At 37.9% G+C, this 19128-nt stretch overlaps 2 protein-coding genes and 3 non-coding genes across 5 annotated transcripts; 4 read left to right on the forward strand and 1 right to left on the reverse strand.

Annotated features, from left to right (window-relative positions):
* The first annotated feature begins 6479 nt into the window (after window positions 1-6479).
* Window positions 6480-11725, forward strand: LOC104921101 (lathosterol oxidase). Its single transcript, XM_027273913.1, has 5 exons — window positions 6480-6581; window positions 7640-7857; window positions 8982-9114; window positions 9240-9340; window positions 10394-11725. Exons 2-5 carry the CDS (start codon window positions 7648-7650, stop codon window positions 10805-10807), a joined length of 858 nt encoding a protein of 285 aa, XP_027129714.1. The 5' UTR covers window positions 6480-6581; window positions 7640-7647; the 3' UTR covers window positions 10808-11725.
* Window positions 11726-12493: 768 nt separating this feature from the next.
* On the reverse strand, window positions 12494-17089 carry plekhb1 (pleckstrin homology domain containing B1). The gene is made up of 6 exons (XM_010733548.3): window positions 17025-17089; window positions 16181-16333; window positions 13669-13771; window positions 13536-13575; window positions 13352-13442; window positions 12494-12886 (listed from the first exon to the last, which is right to left on the reverse strand). The coding sequence occupies exons 1-6, from the start codon at window positions 17059-17061 to the stop codon at window positions 12753-12755; spliced, it is 558 nt and encodes a 185-aa protein (XP_010731850.2). The 5' UTR covers window positions 17062-17089; the 3' UTR covers window positions 12494-12752.
* A 1077-nt stretch (window positions 17090-18166) lies between these two features.
* trnay-gua (transfer RNA tyrosine (anticodon GUA)) lies at window positions 18167-18255 on the forward strand. Its single transcript is given in 2 exon segments — window positions 18167-18203; window positions 18220-18255. It is a non-coding gene; the product is annotated as a tRNA-Tyr (tRNA).
* Window positions 18256-18391: 136 nt separating this feature from the next.
* Window positions 18392-18480, forward strand: trnay-gua (transfer RNA tyrosine (anticodon GUA)). The gene is given in 2 exon segments: window positions 18392-18428; window positions 18445-18480. It is a non-coding gene; the product is annotated as a tRNA-Tyr (tRNA).
* A 364-nt stretch (window positions 18481-18844) lies between these two features.
* On the forward strand, window positions 18845-18933 carry trnay-gua (transfer RNA tyrosine (anticodon GUA)). Its single transcript is given in 2 exon segments — window positions 18845-18881; window positions 18898-18933. It is a non-coding gene; the product is annotated as a tRNA-Tyr (tRNA).
* Window positions 18934-19128: the final 195 nt, after the last annotated feature.

A 19128-nucleotide genomic window follows, 5' to 3' on the forward strand; every position in this document is an offset into this window, starting at 1 on the left:
TATTGCTCTCAGTAAGAAAACTAACTCCACTAGTTGAGCTGAAACAGTGCAGATAATAAACATGTCTTTGGATTAATACTGTATAAATAAAGCCTTTTCATTACGTCTTACTATCTTTTTTTCATCAGTAATAGTTCTGGATGCTTTATGTAAATCAGAGTGAACAAGGTTGTATGGTAGAATGTGTTTAAATGGTTTCAAGTCATGACCAACAAGTGTGAGGTCATGTCTAAGTCATTATTATAATATTTAAAAGCTAACTGGAGTCCAAGTGCAGTTCTTTTTGATTTTGGTCAGGTCTTGATCAGATTTATGACTTGATTCTCACTCGAGTACAAGTCATGTGAAGTCCACACCTGGTTCAGAACCATCATGTGCAAAGTGGTATACTGAACATATAATGAATACTCAAACATCTAGCAAGCCAAAGAGCCTGACATATGCCACATCACAGGGTAATGCAGGTGTAGAATCACCCTGAAGGAGGTTATTAGCGGAGTCTATGATCAGAACTGTGTCCATAGCAACCGTCTGTTAATCATAGTGGTCTGCTATACTGAAAGAGTAGACCATAGAGTGTCGTAACTGACCTGTATTCAAACAAAATTGTATAGAAAATAAGTGGGAATACAAAGACATAGGATAAGGTTATACGTATTTTCATATTCACCGCAAGTTATACAATCTATATAAATGTTACATTGTGTTCACTGTACTACACAGTAAAAAAAAAACATGGAAGTAGAATATCAAAATTCAAATAATTTTCAAAAACTATAAATTTAGGGTAATTTTCAGTCAAGGTTTTGCAGGGAAACACTGTTATTTCACAGATTTTTTTTTATTACAATCAAACACCACTGAGAGACATCACGGCACAATCTCACATTGACAAATGTCATCGCTGTCAGGGTACAATGTCTTGCTCAAAGACACTTCGGCTGGACTGGAAGAATCAAACCGGGGACCCTCCAATTACTAGACAACCCGCTCTAGCATCACCTTTGAAAAGGAAAACATTAACTCGTTACTAGGGAAATGTAAATTTTGTCATTATTGGTGTAATAACAGCATACATAACAGCTTACAATAAAATAAAATAAAAAACGGAAAATTTCAGGGTTAGGGTTTAAGTGTGTAGATGCTCTAACAGAAAAGCATCTTTTTTAAAAATAAATATCCCTAGTTGCAGTCTCAAGGTGTGGTTTAAGCCATAACCTCCAGTACCGATTGGTCCTTCCACTAAGTTCATCAGAATTTCTAATCCACATTTGATCAATCTATATCTTCTATTTCTATACAGCCCATAGCATCACTACCCCCTTAAATGACATCATACTGGGGTTAAATCACCATCATCACTCACATGTTTATTCAGTTTTCTTACTGTACAGTATGTCAAATAAATTGATTAAATTAATCTTTAAGTCTCTTTTAAATTAAGTCTCTACTGATCTGTATTGATAAAATTAAACTCTTTGTATAAAATTACAGTTAACCTTAACCAAAGTGCTTTTGTCCCTGCGAAGTAACCACAAGCCAGACTCAGGATACAGACCTCTGGCTTTGCTGTTTACCCACCCTAACCACCTCCTTGTGACCCCAGAGCATAAATGTAGCACTTCATATTTCAAAAAAATGACTGTGAACACAATCTCGGAAGCAATCACGTTTGCCATCACAATGTAATTGGGAAAATAATTTAATAATATAGAAACATGATTTATAGGAGACAGGGTTGGTTAGCTATAATGACTAGAGAAGTGGGTTATAGTATATCAATACTCTTTGCTGTGGGTTTGTTAGTCTTGCTCAGGTAGTCGTTTGTGTCTTCCTAAATTACTGTTAATTCAGCTTTAAACCAGATTTGTAACATGTATTATGAAGTGCTATCTGAACATCTTGTGTGGCAACAGAAAATGGTTGAAGAAAATTATGTTTTCAGTATTGATACAACATAATTTGCATTTCGGAGTTAATTCTGATTTCATGAAATTTTATGAGACTGTGTTATTTATGAGCAGATGCAGCCCTAGCCTCGTACTGACTAAACAGCAGCAGCTGTGGCCTACACCATTCAAATCCAAAGAGGAGGTGAAGTGGTTCTCATGGCTGGCTGGCCAGCTTTATATGCAGGATACTCTGATCCGACCCATCTTTTGGCCAGGCTGACCAAGAATCCTGTTCAGTTTTGTTCAGGATTATTTATCTTCCTGTTTGAACGCTGTGTGTTCGTCTGGATGTGCTGAGACAGGGGTGGCTTTCATGTGTCAATATGAATATGTGGATATCAATTAGTCAATGTTAAGCACGACTCAGGAGTACACATGCAACATTAGAAATATGTGAGCACTGCTGAAAAAGTGTGCTTAATTATTGCGTCTGGGTAGAATTAAAGAATAATATCTCTTCATGGAGAGCTTTGGTCTTATTGCTGTAAATTGGTCGTCATTTCTACCTGTTATGATAGCACTATACTCACATGTAATTGCTGACATCTGGGAACACAGCAACATTGTTGCAACAAAGTCCATGGGGCACAATGAGCAGTTAGATGATTAGAGAGCTTGTAAACAAACCAGCAGTTTAGCCAGATTATCAAAATCACTTTATTAGGAGGTAAAACCACAAGTGAGTGCACTAGAAATGTCATAATAAAATGTCTTTTAGCATGGCTGTGTTTCCAGATCTCAGCAATTACCTCAGTGGGTATACTGTTTTTATTATCAACAGTAAGGGAATCAATTATATATATATACTGTATATATAAGCTGTAACAGGAGTGTGAATCAGAATGATTGTATTCATCTTTGTCACATCAACCAAAATAGACAAAATAATCAAATATGCTGGATTTAAAAGTTGAGCAGCCACCGTGTCTCCAGTTGTGACAAGTTTCTCCAGTTTTTGATTACATTTCCCAAAGTGACTCCTCCACTGTTGTTGCCTACTGAGGAGATGATGAGCAGCAGGTTATCTGGGTCTCAGCATGAGGGTTGCCTCTCTGCAGATATCTTGATTGGTTGATGTGTGTCTGCACACAGAGGGAGATGCTTTCGGAGACTGTTAGACAGCTCCAACTTTCTTCTAAAGTAGAGACGCTTCCAGTCAAGCTTCCACAAACAAATGCTCTGTTAGAAGAACGTGGTTTCTATACTCATACATACAGGATATTGGACAACTAATGCATTCTGTGTGTCAATAAAACAGTGAGCTGGGGATGCCTGCAGCAAAATAAATTAAGCTTATTGATTATTGCTTCCTTTTTATTGAGCTGAGATTAGACTGGATTTAGATACATAATGGAACAGTTGTTTTTACACTATCTACAGTATATCTCAATCATAGTACAAAACAAGATAGGTCCAATAATCCCAGGGTTGTCCGTTTAGGCAGTTGGCAATGTGTGTGAGTGAAACAGAAGCATACAATAAATGACTTTGTATAAAGCTATTTAATCTTTATAGTTATCATCATTAAATCACTTGTCACATAAGGATTTCAAATGTTGGGCATATGTATGAACAGAAGAAGCTGTAGTTATGATAAAAGATAGCCTACAGCTTTGTATCGATAAACACAAAGTGTGTCAATCTGCTGTCCTTCTAGCACCAAAAGCAGAGCAGTGGCGAGGAGCATGGTGGAAGAAAAGTCAAGGATATTATCCCTGCCAGTGACTTCAGCAAGCTAATTTGTCTATAAGAGCTTAAAGTTCACTTTGTCATGTGACTACCCGGACCACAAAACAACAAAAACACCATTTCAGTTTAGTGCAGCAGTTAAAGGGCAGGGGTGGTCCATTCATGCATGTTCTGTAAGTCTCTAAAATGTTGCAAACATGCACAGCATTGCTGTTTTTTGTTTTGTATTGTATGTTATAAATCAGTGAAAACACTGGAGACATTCTGTGACAAATGGTGGCAAACTAAAATAGCAGCCACCATAACTGTGGTTGTTCCGTCTCATTTTTGTTATGTGGATCGTGTGAACTGCACTTTTGCTGGCAGATGACGTCAATGTAATGGTTGGAGCAGCAGTCACTAATTTCCATTCAGTTTCATGTCACAAGTCGCAGCACAATTTTTAAAAGTACCTCGGCACACTTATTGAAATGGCTTTCACCACTAACAACAACGGAGAAGAAACCTATGGTGATCCAATAAATAAATAAAATAATGTAAGAATGGTTTGAATCAGTTAGAGGTTAAATTTAGGCAGAAAAATGTCTAGAATGGTTACTGTGTAATTTGATAATCATTTCTCCAAATTATTTTCTCTATTTCTATCAACAATACTAAAGATAAAGATTTCATTGGTTGCACTCTGCCATAATTCTTAATAGAGTTATAAATTATAGTCTGCTGAAAAAGGAGGGAAGCAATGTTCAGAGCTAAATTATCAACAAGTTATCCTTTCAATACAATGGGGCCAATATGTCTTAATACTCTTAAATAAGAAATAAAGCTGCAGGGTTTATGAGAAGTTATAACCTTTTTTCTGCTGTAATTTTACCCTAATATTCCTGTAGGCCAATATGGGAGTTAAAGATTTAGTTTTAATTTACTAAACTCTATGGTATTACCCTAATATTTATTACAACACAGTCTGTAGTCAATTATGCACTGTACAGGGTATCAAAAGCTGAGGCTACTCCTTCTCCTACCGTAGAGCACTGGCGACACCTTGTGGCTAGATGGGTGTCCATTTCATACCAGAGTGGAAGCTGCCATCAAAACTAAGCAGTTTAATTTTAGTTTTATTTATGTTGAGAGGAAAATACTCATACTCATATTCATTCGAGATTGGGTGGGAAACCATCTGGTGACCTGGTGCAACCTGAACAGCTTGGAGATCAATGCTCTAAAGACAGTAAAGAACAGAGTGGCGCATGGCCCTGTCACAGGGTGATGACGCTACAGAAGTTCAATCTGGCATAAACAATTATGTTACACTTCTACACCTCTATCTCTGGGTCTATCCTCACCTGCTCCATCCCTCTGAGACACGTCCCACTGGCAGGAGGGCCCATCAACAAGGCCCAGGGTCCCTTCTGACTCTGGCTTTCACCCTGCACACCCTAAATGTTACATTAACGCATTACACATTTCATTTTAAATCTTCTGGATTAGTATGTCTTACTTGCATATTTGAATATTCTGCATACTGTGAACTTTCGCCCACTACCTGGTGCACACTGCTGCTGTTTGCACAAAAGCACAGTGCTTTAATTTAAAACATATTGGATGTATATTTATATTTTCTAGTACTTGATTTTTCTCTTAATTGTATTTTGACTTAATGTTTGTTATGTTATCAATCCATTGAATGCTTTTCCCTACAAGACCGTAAACAAATTATTACACAGCTTATACTCCCAATACTTGATTATGGTGATGTCATCTATCAGAACACCTCAGAAACAAATCTTCGTCCTCTCTCTGTCTTATATAATTCTCTATAAATTTGTACCAAGGTGTCCTTCACTGCCATCACTGCCAGATCTACCAGTCTTTAAACTGGCTGGCCCCCAAGTCCAGAAGACATGTTCACTGTTTACTATTCATTTTTAAGTGCAACTACTTTAATTTCCCTTTCTTATCTGAAACAATATCTGATTCCACTCAGCTCACAATACAATTTAAGGCATACTGATCAACTTTTCTTTCTTACTCCTAGAATTAACAAAGAAACTGGTCGACGTGCATTTAAATTTAAAGCCCCGGCAGACTGGAATAATCGCCCTTGCACGATTAGGTCTATAACCTCCTTTCATCGCTTTAAATCCTCTCTACTCATTCACTTCCAAACATCCTGTTCTTGTTTCTGATTTTATTTATGAGTATAGGTAGGCATGTATATATCTATGCATGTATAAGTACTCTGTGTGGATGTGTGCATATGTGTACAAATAGGCCTAGTCTTGCATTTGTATTTTTGCAGTTGTGTTTTGTATTATTCTTATTTTGTCCATGTGTATGTATGGGGGGGAGGGCAAGTTAGGATCGGTGGAGCATTGTGGTGTGTGAATGTGTGTGAATGGGTGTCTGCGTCTTTACATTGTCTCATGTTTATGTCTTCATATTTGTGTTCATATTTATTCCTGTACTATTGATGACCTGTTTTGTATCTCTGTTGGCAATAAGGACCCCCTCGAAAATGAGATGGTACATCTCAAGGGGTTATCCTTTGAAAATAAAGTACAATAAATAAAGTACAATAAAGTACAATGCACCAAACACCAAGACACATTCCTTGTATGTGAAAACCTACTTGGTTAAACCTGTTTCTGAGAACAAACGTGTCAAACAGTGTAAACAAGATAAAGTCCTGCAAACTAACAGTACACTACAATAATATATTGTTTTATATATATATATATACCGTACCAGTACCACCATGACCAGATTTCTAATTGTCCAATGGAATTAACAACAAACCTGCCGTGATCACAAACAAACGCGCTCATTGGATGCCCTTTCCGTGACGCGATAGGTAGTCAGTCCTGATTGGTTGCTCGGCTCGCCTTTAGCCGAGGACGATCCCCTCCACGCTGTTCCGGAACACGAGCACCCTACGCAGAGGTACACGTAATATTAACATTGTAGACTTTATATAAAATATGAACAACAGCTCGTATATACGTTCATATTAACATGCAGTGCAGCTGTTTGTTGCTTGTCAATGCAACTAATATTCACATCTTTATGAAGTGCACACGTCACGTTGCGGTCGGTTAGGAAGTTATATAAAGTGATCAACGTCTCGCATGTTTGCACAGGATTCATTTACACTTATGTGCATAGATATATCTATATATATAGATATATATAAAGCATATATATATATAAAGCAATTGCAACGTTTGGCATAGTATGTGAATGCTGTGTAATGTATATAACAGCTACTGAACCTGACCAGCATTAAAAGTATAGAGACAAAAACTGTATGGACATGTTTTGATTTAGTTACTGTTCAGTTATACTTTTAAAGAAGAAATGTTTCCACAGTGTTAATGATTTATCTTTATGATGTTTATATAACTGTCTAAAATAACTTGGTTTATTACTGCTAAATAACCAGATAAACACCAGGTGAAGGTCATTTTATATGTCAGTCAGCCATATGCTATATTTTATGGTATAAAAACGTGCTAAAGAGTTTGATTGTAATAACAGATGGTGGAGAAAATATGTAAAGCAACATTTATACGCCCCTTAGAGAGTAAGGTAATTGTGTGTAAGGTAATTCTTCATTGTAAAAAATGTGCAAACACTTTAACAATTCACTAGATAAACACTTAAAATGAAATAGTTGATAGCACATGTAGTCATTATGACACAGTAGGACAATAGCTGTCTACATGCATGAACCAACACTTTCCAGGCAGGTTTTAAATATATTCTCATACTCCAAGGTCCACTTACTAAATTTCCTCAGGAGCTTTCAACCGCATATAATTCCAACTGTGTTTTATCATACATACATTTTTCATAAATATGTTAAATGCTCTTCTTTTAGACCTTTAAAAAAAACTCCACATTTCAAGAGAGAGCGAGCCTCTAGCATATTATACTTTAGTCTTTACATGATGGTTGAATGTCAGATTAATTTCTCTCTGTGTTTCTTTCCCATACTTTAGATTCAACCATGGATCTTGTGCTGAATGTTGCGGACTATTACTTCCTTACCCCGTATGTATACCCTACATCGTGGCCTGAGGACGGGGCCCTGCGGCAGATTATCAGCCTGTTAGTAGTGACAAACCTCGGTGCTGCAGTCCTGTACCTGGGCCTGGGAGCCATTAGTTACTATTTCATCTTTGACCACAATCTGAAGAAACACCCGCACTATTTAGAGGTATGAAACCTGTATCTCATTTGGTGTAGTTAACTGGTAAAGCTGGCGCAATCAGTTGAACTTTGCAACTACATGGCTGGATACATTTGTTGGAACACCTGTATGATAAAATGCAATCTAATTATGCAATGAATAGCACCTTTTTAAATCTTATTATGCTAGATTCTGTTGAGGAGTGTTTAGTTTTGGTGTTGCTGAATTATATTGTACCTTATGTTCAATAAAATTGTCACATAGAATATATAATATTGTCAACAAGTCCTGCAAATCTAGTAGCGAGTCAGTCTGTGTCTCAATACAATTTCCCTGTTCTGGCTGTCACTCATCGCCAACCTGTAACTTCAATAACAAAGACAAACTAAGTCAATAAATCCAAAAGAAGTGTAATAAAAAGATGTTCAAAAAACTAAATCCATAACAGAGAACACAAGGAGCAGGAACAAGGGGAGAGGAACCAAAACAGAACACAGGACTGACAAAGAGACACTGTACAACCTGACAAAGACACAAAGGGACACAGGGAATAACTACACAACTAGACACAGGTGAACCTAACGAGGGACAGGTAAAAACAATCAGGGTGCAACAAATCAAAAGTGGCAGGAAAACGCAACAAAGGCAGGAAATAAAGACACAGAGAGGGGAGAACATAAAACCATGACCATCACAAATTAGTAGTTCAATTATTTTTTTAAGATTTAAGACTGAGTAGTTTCCTAAAATAGATGGTTTCTGTAGCTTTTAGCAGGAGTACATAGTGTATTTGTTGGGAACTATTTGGAGTGCTAGTGATCATTGAATGTTGAAGGTAGTAAAGGGTAACAATGAGGCTGATGGAAGTGTTTTTAATGGCACAGAGAAATAAGCTGCTATTGTATACACAATAATTGTCGGAAGGCACAGTGGACTGGTTGCACAGCAACAGTTTGGCATGTCATAGCAGGAAACTCACAGGTGTATTAATGGTGGCTGTGTTCCACTTAGAGGAGGCCCTGCTATTGAGCATGTTGGCTCACTGTTACTCTCAGAGAACTGAGCCAATGTTACTGTTATTAAGTTCACATTCCATCTTATTTCTTGAATCAATTCTTTTAAATGTATGTTTTCATCTGTTTTCTATTTAGAATCAGGTTCAGAGGGAAATCAAATATGCAATGACCTCTCTGCCCTGGATCAGCATTCCCACAGTGGCCTTGTTTTTTGCTGAAGTTCGAGGATACAGCAAACTGTTTGACAATGTCAGTGACTGTCCGCTGGGTAAGTTGAAGAACGACATTATCATCTATCAGTTGTTCTGTAATCTTGTTGTTTGCATGTCATTAGACTGAAATACTGAACTCACCGACTTATTGGTGGTGACGACGTGGTCTATGTGTTTTCAGGTTGGCCTGGTCTCTTCTTGAGTATGATCTCTTTCCTGCTTTTCACTGACATGTGTATCTACTGGATTCATCGGTTCCTACATCATAAGCTTATTTACAAGGTAAGCACAAATGTTGTTCTTGTTTGAGCTATGCATTTTCGTTAACACACCAGTCTGACACAGTATTATTTTGGTCCAAATCACATTCATTTCTGTTACAACACAATAACACTGACTATCTGCCAATATGATTGTATCAATCTAATTCCCCCACCTGTGTAATTCATTAATATCTACAATAAGTAACATTTAAAGGGGTAATCCGCACAGATTACTGAAAGCATATTTTCTAATGGTATCTAGTCATGCAGATCATTTTGGTTTGATAAGTGCTAATATATTTTCTTTTCTACCGACTGTATAACCCAGAGTGTAGAAAGGTCCCTTTCCATTGACACAAACTGGCTTTCATATTTGAGTAAGGCGACAAATGACCAGAATGAATTGTTATTACACCAAATAAAGACATATTTGGTGTTTCTTAGGCTGTGCATGACCAAATATATGTATTAATTTTGTTTACCAAAAAGTCCTTTACAGACATGTTTCGGGTTAGTTAGATCCCACAGAGGTCTAAGTCCCTGTCAGATCTTATAGACCTTATTCTCCAATCACAGAAATCCCAAATAGACGTATTTTGATGTAGAAGGGCTTATGCTGTTTAAAAAGTATAGTCAACACAAATCACAGATGAAGAGCAGAAGAAAATCCATTGTAGTTAACTATGATTTACAGGTGAGGTAACATCAATGTTCAAAAACATGCAAGCCATAAATTATGGAGCTGAAAAACAATGCTAAGTATATCTCTTTGAGCTGTTACAGAGGGCCAGCAGTCATCAGGATCCTAAACAACATGTTAGATTTAGGTAGAATTAGTATTCTGTCATTTAGTCCGTAACATTAACACCAAAGTAAATCAACACTTAACTACTGTTAACCCATTTTTCTACATCTCCACATATCTCTGTTTTAATATGGTCACTTTTGACACATTCGACACTTTTGTATATAATTACCATAAATAGATGTAAATCATGCACAGTGATATAGATTTTTAGATAAAGCAATAACTGTCTCTCTCTGACCTCTCTATTCTCATATCCCATAACAGCTCTTTCACAAACCACACCACATATGGAAGATCCCCACTCCTTTTGCCAGTCATGCCTTTCATCCGGTAGACGGCTTCCTGCAAGGACTCCCATACCACATTTACCCTTTCCTCTTCCCCCTGCACAAAGTGCTCTACTTGGCCCTGTACGTTTTCGTCAACATCTGGACCATTTCTATCCACGATGGTGACTATCGTGTCCCCAGTGCCCTGACAAGTGTCATCAATGGCTCAGCTCACCACACAGACCACCACCTTTTCTTCGACTACAATTATGGCCAATACTTTACACTGTGGGACCGTGTGGGACGCTCCTACAGACACCCATCGGCTCTGATGGGCAAGGGTCCCCATGATCTGATCCGGAAACTTCAAGCAGAGGGAAAGACAGAGAAAACCCTAAAGGACAAGTGAATGGACATTCTCAGAGAGGCGTCCCACGTAAGGAGGGGTAATAGTAGGGGAATTTATGATTAATTACAAAAAGTGATATCTATTTTTATAAAGACAATGTACTACATTCATGTTAAAGTCCTATTCGCACTGGACTATTTTACCACATCTGTGTTTCATGCAACACATTCATATGTCATTAGTAAAAGTTTGTATTTTACTAACAATGGACGCATGAAGAGACACTTTTCATTGCTGTGTGGGGTGAACCATGTTAGCACAAGATTAGATCGAATGGTGCACAACTACAGTATACTCACAAAAACATCTATCCGCATGCAGGTCATTTCATAATTTTTCGAGATTTCGCTCTTCTGATGGATTTTAGTTCGCTCTATCTCCAAATGGATCTCCATGCTGTAGTCTGCTGAATTTGCGTCCAAAATGTTCTTGAAACTTATTTGTAAGTGCCAACACAGCCTCTGTTTTTCACAACTGAGAAAGAGGCAGATCAGTGCAGACACAACAGAATCAGCAATATGTTAGAAATCATAGTCTAGGAATGAACCTATTGTATAATTTGAGCTTGTTCACTATACTTGCCAAACATTGCCAATTGCCTGTTGTGAGCGTGATTGATTAGATTTCAGGACTGGTGTTACAAGGGTCGATTGTGAATGCATACTAGATTTAAAGTACTCTTCAAACACTCTGGGTTACAGAGATATTAGCCCAGTTTTACATAAATAAATCCTCTAAGTCTGACAGAAAATACTGAAATTACATAGAGATTTACTTACAGGACAACCAGCAGGCTAACACATTTCCCTTTAAAGGAAAGGCTCTAGTCCATCCAGCAGAAAGGTTGTGCCTTCTGATTGGAGCAGTTGGTTGTACAAGGCTATTTTGCCAAGCAATAAAAACAAGCATTCAAAAAATTCTGGTCTATGGGATATATATTGGTGCCACAATAATTGTTACCTTGAAACACAGCTCCTGGAGTAGGGTAGGTAACGTAATGCTTAAATGCTCTTTCTTTTAACCTGCAATCATTCCCTCATGATACTAACTTGGTACAATCACTATTTCTCTCAATAGTTAATCAAGTTTCTTGGTTCTTTCAAATGCTGTTGGTGTACACTAATATACAATATGAGTACACACTAAATGTTTTCAAATTTCTCTTTTGTTTTGTTTTGTATTCCTGCAATGAAAACTAGAACAATTTATTGGGTGTGTAAGTTAACTCATGACCTTGAAATTTGTAGTTTGTGACCTTGCAAAAGAATCCCAAATCAAGGCCTGTAATTGTAGTAACAGAGCATGCGTGTCAAGAAATCCATTTGTGACAACTGAACAAGCTCCATCCACTGATGAAGACCTTGGAATATGGTTGATTAACTCAGGAAAAAAGTTAGTCCACCTTGAGTTGGGATTTTTTCTTTATCAAACTAATTGTAGGATCATGTAATTAAGACTTAGATGTGTATGATTTATTTCTTGTAAGCAGCCAAACAATTCAGATCACTCTCTAATTATATTTTAATATACATTCATTTATTTCCTAGTACAGACTACACACTGTACTACACATTTACTTTTTACTTCTACACTTGCAAAGTGTAAAATTTCAGGCATCAAATAAAAGAACATTGAGATACAAAATTGACTTCCTGATGTTTGCAAATGCAAATAAGTAGATCCAGTGTGTCATATGCAGGAAGCAAGCAGGAAGACCATAATATTATATAGCATCTTTTTCAGCTTTGTAAGTCTTACATGCAAAAGTGCACACAAGACAGAAACAACCAGAAGATCTGTTTGTTACAGAAGACAGGATTTGAAAAGAGAAGGTACAAAAGATGTTATGGGATGGACAAAGCCTTTCTACACATGCCACTGTCAGGCTCCCAGTTCGTGAGGACAGGCAGTGTGCAGCATTGTCGTGTCAGTAATGGAGATCATCTCAACAGAAAAAGAAGGGCATCCAGAGGAAGGATCGCATTGCTGTCCCTGCTGCCATGCCTGCCAGTAATCCCAGTGCTACATTCTCCATCACTCCATCAAATGGGTCCCTCTGAACAACCACCTGGTGGGTTCCTTAGTGAAAAGACAGAGGGAGTTTATTTTGAGCTTGTAGGCTAATCCATGTCTGCTAGCATTTTTGACAGCATTCTCTGTGCACTGTGCCTGATGGAAATTTGGCAGTCAGGTAAGAAAGGTTAGCAGGATAAGTACACAATGCACAGAAAGTGGGAGAAACCAAGGATACGATACGGTCCCAGAGTTCATCTTTAGCTCCAGTACCCCAAAATGTTGCGAGTCCAAGTCACCCCACTGCATAAGTCAATTCTAAAATATTTTTTAAATATTTGGATTCAAAATGTTTTTTATTTTTATTTTGCAGTTCAATTATGTTCTCAGCACTTATTCCCCACAACATGAATGTCTAAATTCTGCTTTACCTTCTACTTCGAGTAAAAAAATCTTTGTCAAAATTAAGGATGTTGAGTCTATGCTTGCTAAGTTGAAGATTTCTTCGCATTAGCTTTTGTGCTAACATACCTGGTCCCGCTCCAGGTCTGATGTAGACTGTATGATAGTTGTTGATGGGGATCACCTCATAAGAGTCATCATACGGGTCATATGTGAACACCTGCAGAAAGAAAACACTTTTAAAATTGAGGTAGAAATACCAAACACCACTGAGAGTGTTTTAGCTCTGACAGCATGAACATGGATGACTCACCGGGTTTCTCCTGGTCTCTAGCAGAGTCAGTTTCCATGCTCTGAGAAAGAACATGATCAGGAATGAAAAAATGATGGATCATTGTAAAAGGAGGCAGAGCAGACAAGACAAGAGTGAAAGTGAGAGTACTTACATGGATTCATCCTCACTGTTGGCACACAGGTTGACTGTTGAGCCGCCTCTCAGCTGAATTACAACAAGATTGTCCCTGGGATTAGTCTCTGGAGGAGTCACTTCTACAGACCATAACAAGTTGTTATTACAAAAACATATATTACAAGTAATAGACCCAAAAGTCAGCATCATTCTGACCTCAGAGAAAGATATGAGCCTCTTTATTATACCTTATGTTTAGGTAATTCTGACAATTTGCAAGACCTTTAACTGCAAGATTAATTGATATAATAGTTGCTGATTCATTGAACTGTTGACTAACTAAATGATTCATCAACTAATTGTTGCAGCTCTTAGATAGTACGGGTTAAATGTTGACTATAATGTGATGAAACTAAGACTCAGGCATTTGGACAGTGAAGCACCTGGCAAGCATCACCTTTATCAAGATTTACTGGATTCATGTATTCTGATAGGGGTAAATACATATGTATGTACTCAGGTCATGGAAAAAATTGGGCATTTTTTAAGGAGTACAGCTACGCCTTCAGAAGAGCGTCTGTCAAACTAGTCTTGGAAGTCCATAAAATAGTTTAGGGATGTACGGACATGATAACTGAGGCCACAAAAGACAGCTGGTTTGTTCTTATTTTTGTGAAACCATCTGTGATTTTTCTTAAGTTATGTATATTGTTATCCTTGCATGAAGAAGCAGGGTGAATGAACAGATTTTGCACTGTAGGGGGCATCTGGTTGTGTAAAATGGACTCTTACTCTTTAGCTGCTGAATGCCCCTGCAGAGCAATCATCAAACAACAGCTGTGAAAGGGACTACTTGTATACCGTATATGCTATATACAAATCTTTGTTTTAGATGGTTTTTGCAATTAGTATGCAAGAAAACAGTTTCATACTAAGAGGAAATGAAAACTCCACCACTGGACATCAGTCAAGCTGCGACTTTAGAGCTACTGCTAATTAAACTTCACAAAAATGTCTTTCCAAAACTTTTTTTCTTCTTCTTCTTCTTGTTTTCTGAAGTGTGCCTGGAGCTTCATTTTCTTTGTGCCTTGCATTGTGGGAAAACAGTGTGCATCAACAGTATACTAAAGATGTGTGTATTTTTAATATACATACTCAGTGTTTGGATCTAATTTAGTTCATCTTTTCTCTGGTGTGAACACAGTACATACTCAAAACCTGCTTAGAATTATTGTGAATTATCAGGAGTATGAAACTGGGACACAGCTCTAGAGACAACCGCATGATAGCTGCCTTTACTCTGACATCAACAGCTGACAAGGCACATTGTTGGTTTTGTCCAAATTGAGGCCCACTCAATAGATCATATAGCTTTTCAAATGGCAGCACTGCAACACTTTTCAGCTCCTGGCATTCAGTTTTTGTTCAGGCTCAGTTCTGTGATAATATTTGAGCTGTACTTTGTGGTATTTATCTGGGCTGGGCAGAAATTCAATAATATCATATATCAACCTTTGATGATATTAATGTAATAATATGATCGTAATGTGATTGTTTAATTGATCATTTTAATCCTAATCGCTCATTGCACTGAATATCAGTGTATATTATTCTTCCATATATTTGCCATATTTTCAATGTAGAGTATATCAAAAGTAGTGCACAAAGCAGTATTGTGATATTGGTTGTAGCCATGTCAACCAGCCATGACTGCGAAGGTCCATTTGCCCCTGTTTAGGAGTTCTGATAATCACAGTTCCTTTGTCCATGTTATTGCATATGTTGTCAGTTTAATCAATTGTTCTACACATTATTTTATATCTTAATTTAGCTAGACCAGTGTTTCTCAAACTTTTTACACTGCGTACCACCACATAAGAATTTTGGCTCTCTGGCTGTCATCATTATTACAGATATTAAATACAGCAGCATAGTCCTCCCCTTTTCAGCTACAGACAGTTTACACATGAGACAGGTTCATTCCTAATAAGAAGAATATTTAGAGTTGACTGTTGAATCATAAACAGAACCAGTTCAAGAAGTTCCACAGCCAATTTGATGGATTTCTGATTTGCACATCTTACCATCACATTTTAGCTTAATGAATCCTGGATGTATGCATTCATGTGCATGGACGTGACTGCAGCCTGATATAAAAACTAGGAAATGTTTTTAATTTTAAAAAAAAATTAAAAAATGAATGGCTGCATACCACCAGTGGTAAACATACCATAGTTTAAGAACCACTGAGCTCGACATTTCTGGTATGTTAGGAAACTTTGGGAGCTTAAATATGTGAACAAGTTGTTCTCCACCAACTCCTGAGGAAAATATCTGGATTTTTACCTGCTAAAAGTTTCACTGTATCCATTAACTAGTCACTCTAACCCCTCTAAAATTATACATTTGATCTATTGTTAATAAACAATTATATTGTATTTTTAAAAAATAATCACAGTGCAGTTTCAAGAGGAACATTTGTGATTTTTAGCAATGCAATAAGCTCAAAATATTTTTTTTCAAAAACAGGAAATGGCACTGTGCTTTACCTCCACATTCCAGACCAGATCTCACATCTACACATGCTGTTTTGAGGCTGATGCGGTGCTCAAACTCTCGCCTGCTGTCAGTCTTATAGAAGCAAAGACTCCCATCGATCCAAAGGTCACACCAGTTTAACTTCCAGCGTTTTAGGACAGAAGCTAGAGAAGAGAAGCATGTCAGTGTACTATTAGTGTTTGTCCTTTAAAGGTGCTCAGGTCTAAAGTAACATAGGTAAAATATTGCAAATTCAATGCTATATGATTAATAACGTAAATGTAAGAAGTCAGTTATCAGCTCTCCATTGACTGTCCTGGGTAAGCCACTTAAAGACATGGCCAGGGACAATTAATGGGATTATAAGTAACAAAGGTTCAAGTTTCATAACAAGCTCAGTTTCTAGAAAATGCTCAGTATATCTCTTTTCAAGTGCAGTCTCCCTAAGACAACACCTCTAAAGTTTGCCCACCAAACAAGTTACAGTTCATGTCTGACCAGGGATGTCATAGTTCTACTGTCAACTTTGTAATGACACTGCTAAAATCTTATTTTGTCTAAACAATAATTTACTGAACCAAGGTTTTAAATAAAAAAAAGAACAAAGTTAATTATGAGATTGAGAAAACCTAAAATCTTCAAATTCAAGAACCTGGAACCTAGGAATTTTACTTTATTTACAATTTTACTTTTTTCTTTAAATAAATTTGTATAAAAGAATAATTATTACTGAAACTGTTGCCAGCACAAGTTTAGAGAGTCTGTGCACCTATCATATCATAAAAGATGCACTCCTTGATGGCTGTTGTTAAACACCCACACAAAAAAAAATATTACAATTCCTGTACTACTCACTCTGTCTCCACAGCCAGCCTGACCTCATGAGCGCCATGTGTTTAGTTATTCTCCCAGTTATTCTAATAATATCAATCTGATAGAAGCAAAAGGGAAAAATTATACTAAAATATCCAGCAGTTGGTTTTGGTCTTGTCTTGGTTTATATCCCCTCCGTCCCACTGTGTTAGGTACTGATAGGTTAATCTAGCTCTGGCCAGGAATAAGGCTGACTCACAGGATCATTCAGGATTAAGAGTGTTTAGCCACACCCTCTCATCTTCTTCAGTCTTTCTAGACTGACTCATACGTCCTGTGTCATACCTTGTTTATATTGTTATATGTTGTAATACTTGTGTTACAGTGTCATGAACAGTCCCATTCGCTTATGTGTACGTACTTTATATAACATTTGGTTGATGCTGCTGATGTTAATCCCAGCACTAAAATAACAACATGAGGATTAGCCTTATTGTAACAGTCCCCAGATCAGTTATGAGAGTCTTCCCAAGCTGTCTCATGGAATCTTTCTATTTATACCTTAGAAAAAAACACAGTCTCTTGTGTCAGCTGAGTGTTCTGATTAGATATTTACAGTAGTTTCTTAATGGAGAGCTGGAGTTTTTGTTATATTCTTACCCATTTACTGCAGTCAAACATACAAACTTGTGATCATACACAACCTGTAACATTCGTTATCATCAGTTGGCAAACTCTGGTGCTGGAGAATAAAGCCAATGCGATAGGGCTAAAAACAGAAGTGAGTCAATCTTCGTGAGCATTCATCTCTTCAATAGCTCAGTTAGGGTTGACGACTGCATGTACCATAAAGGCTGTTTGTCACACTCGAATCTGTCAGTCTCTCTGAGACTGTCTTTTGGTGTCTTTTTGGGTATAAAAGAACACATGAAATGAATGTTTTGTTTTGTTTGTTTTTCATTTGTTTTTCAGACCTGCTTGGCACATTGAGTGGCTGACCTCAGTCGTTCGTGAGGAAATCTTGTCAATGTTGCTTGGCACATTGAGTGCCAAGTCGCACTCAGTCGTTCGTCAGCTCCTCACGAACGTACCAGTGTTAAACAAGCATGTACGTCGAGCAAGACAGGTGGCTGTTTGTCACATCCGAGTCTGTCTAACTCTCTGACGTGCTGCTTCTGTGGTTCCCTTCGATAGCTCAGTTGGTAGAGCGGAGGACTGTAGGTGGATGATGACAGTTATCCTTAGGTCGCTGGTTCAACTCCGGCTCGAAGGATGCCCTTTTAGCTAGTGTCCAATATGTGTCTGTTGACAAGCCAAAGCATCCAACCGTAAAGTTTTTTCCGCATTCCCAGATACATCGAGTGCCATTAGGAGCCTGGACGCTTTTGGAGACCTCTCGCTGTGTGCTCCCTTCGATAGCTCAGTTGGTAGAGCGGAGGACTGTAGGCTCATAAAGACAGGCATCCTTAGGTCGCTGGTTCAACTCCGGCTCGAAGGACAGGCTTTTCATCACTTTCAAATGTGCGCAACTTTACGTCAGTGAGACGCCAAACCAGAGAATTACCTTGCTTGAGATGTTCCCACGCAAGAACCTCGCTCACATCTGGCGCTACCTGGCACGAGCCACCAGTGTTAAACAAGCATGTTTAAAAAGATGTGAACACCGTTTTTATTTTTCAGACCTGTTGGATTTCATAAAACTTGTCAATGTTGCTTGGCACATTGAGTGCCAAGTCGCACTCAGTCGTTCGTCAGCGCCTCACGAACGTACCAGTGTTAAACAAGCATGTACGTCGAGCAAGACAGGTGGCTGTTTGTCACATCCGAGTCTGTCTAACTCTCTGACGTGCTGCTCTGTGTTCCCTTCGATAGCTCAGTTGGTAGAGCGGAGGACTGTAGGTGGATGATGACAGTTATCCTTAGGTCGCTGGTTCAACTCCGGCTCGAAGGATAGGGAGATAGCACAGATGCAACAGAGCAAAATAGACTTTCTGATGGCTGCGCATTGGTGTAATATATTCTTGCAGGATGATAATGTAAGATGTAATCAATGATGTGTTCATCATTCATTCATGGTTATTAAGGAATATGACACCCAGTGCAGCAGTGTGATTCGGTAATGTGGATTGGAGTTTCTTGTGTGTAT

The sequence above is a fragment of the Larimichthys crocea genome, chromosome XXII, assembly GCF_000972845.2.
Source record: "Larimichthys crocea isolate SSNF chromosome XXII, L_crocea_2.0, whole genome shotgun sequence".
Lineage (NCBI taxonomy): Eukaryota > Metazoa > Chordata > Actinopteri > Sciaenidae > Larimichthys > Larimichthys crocea.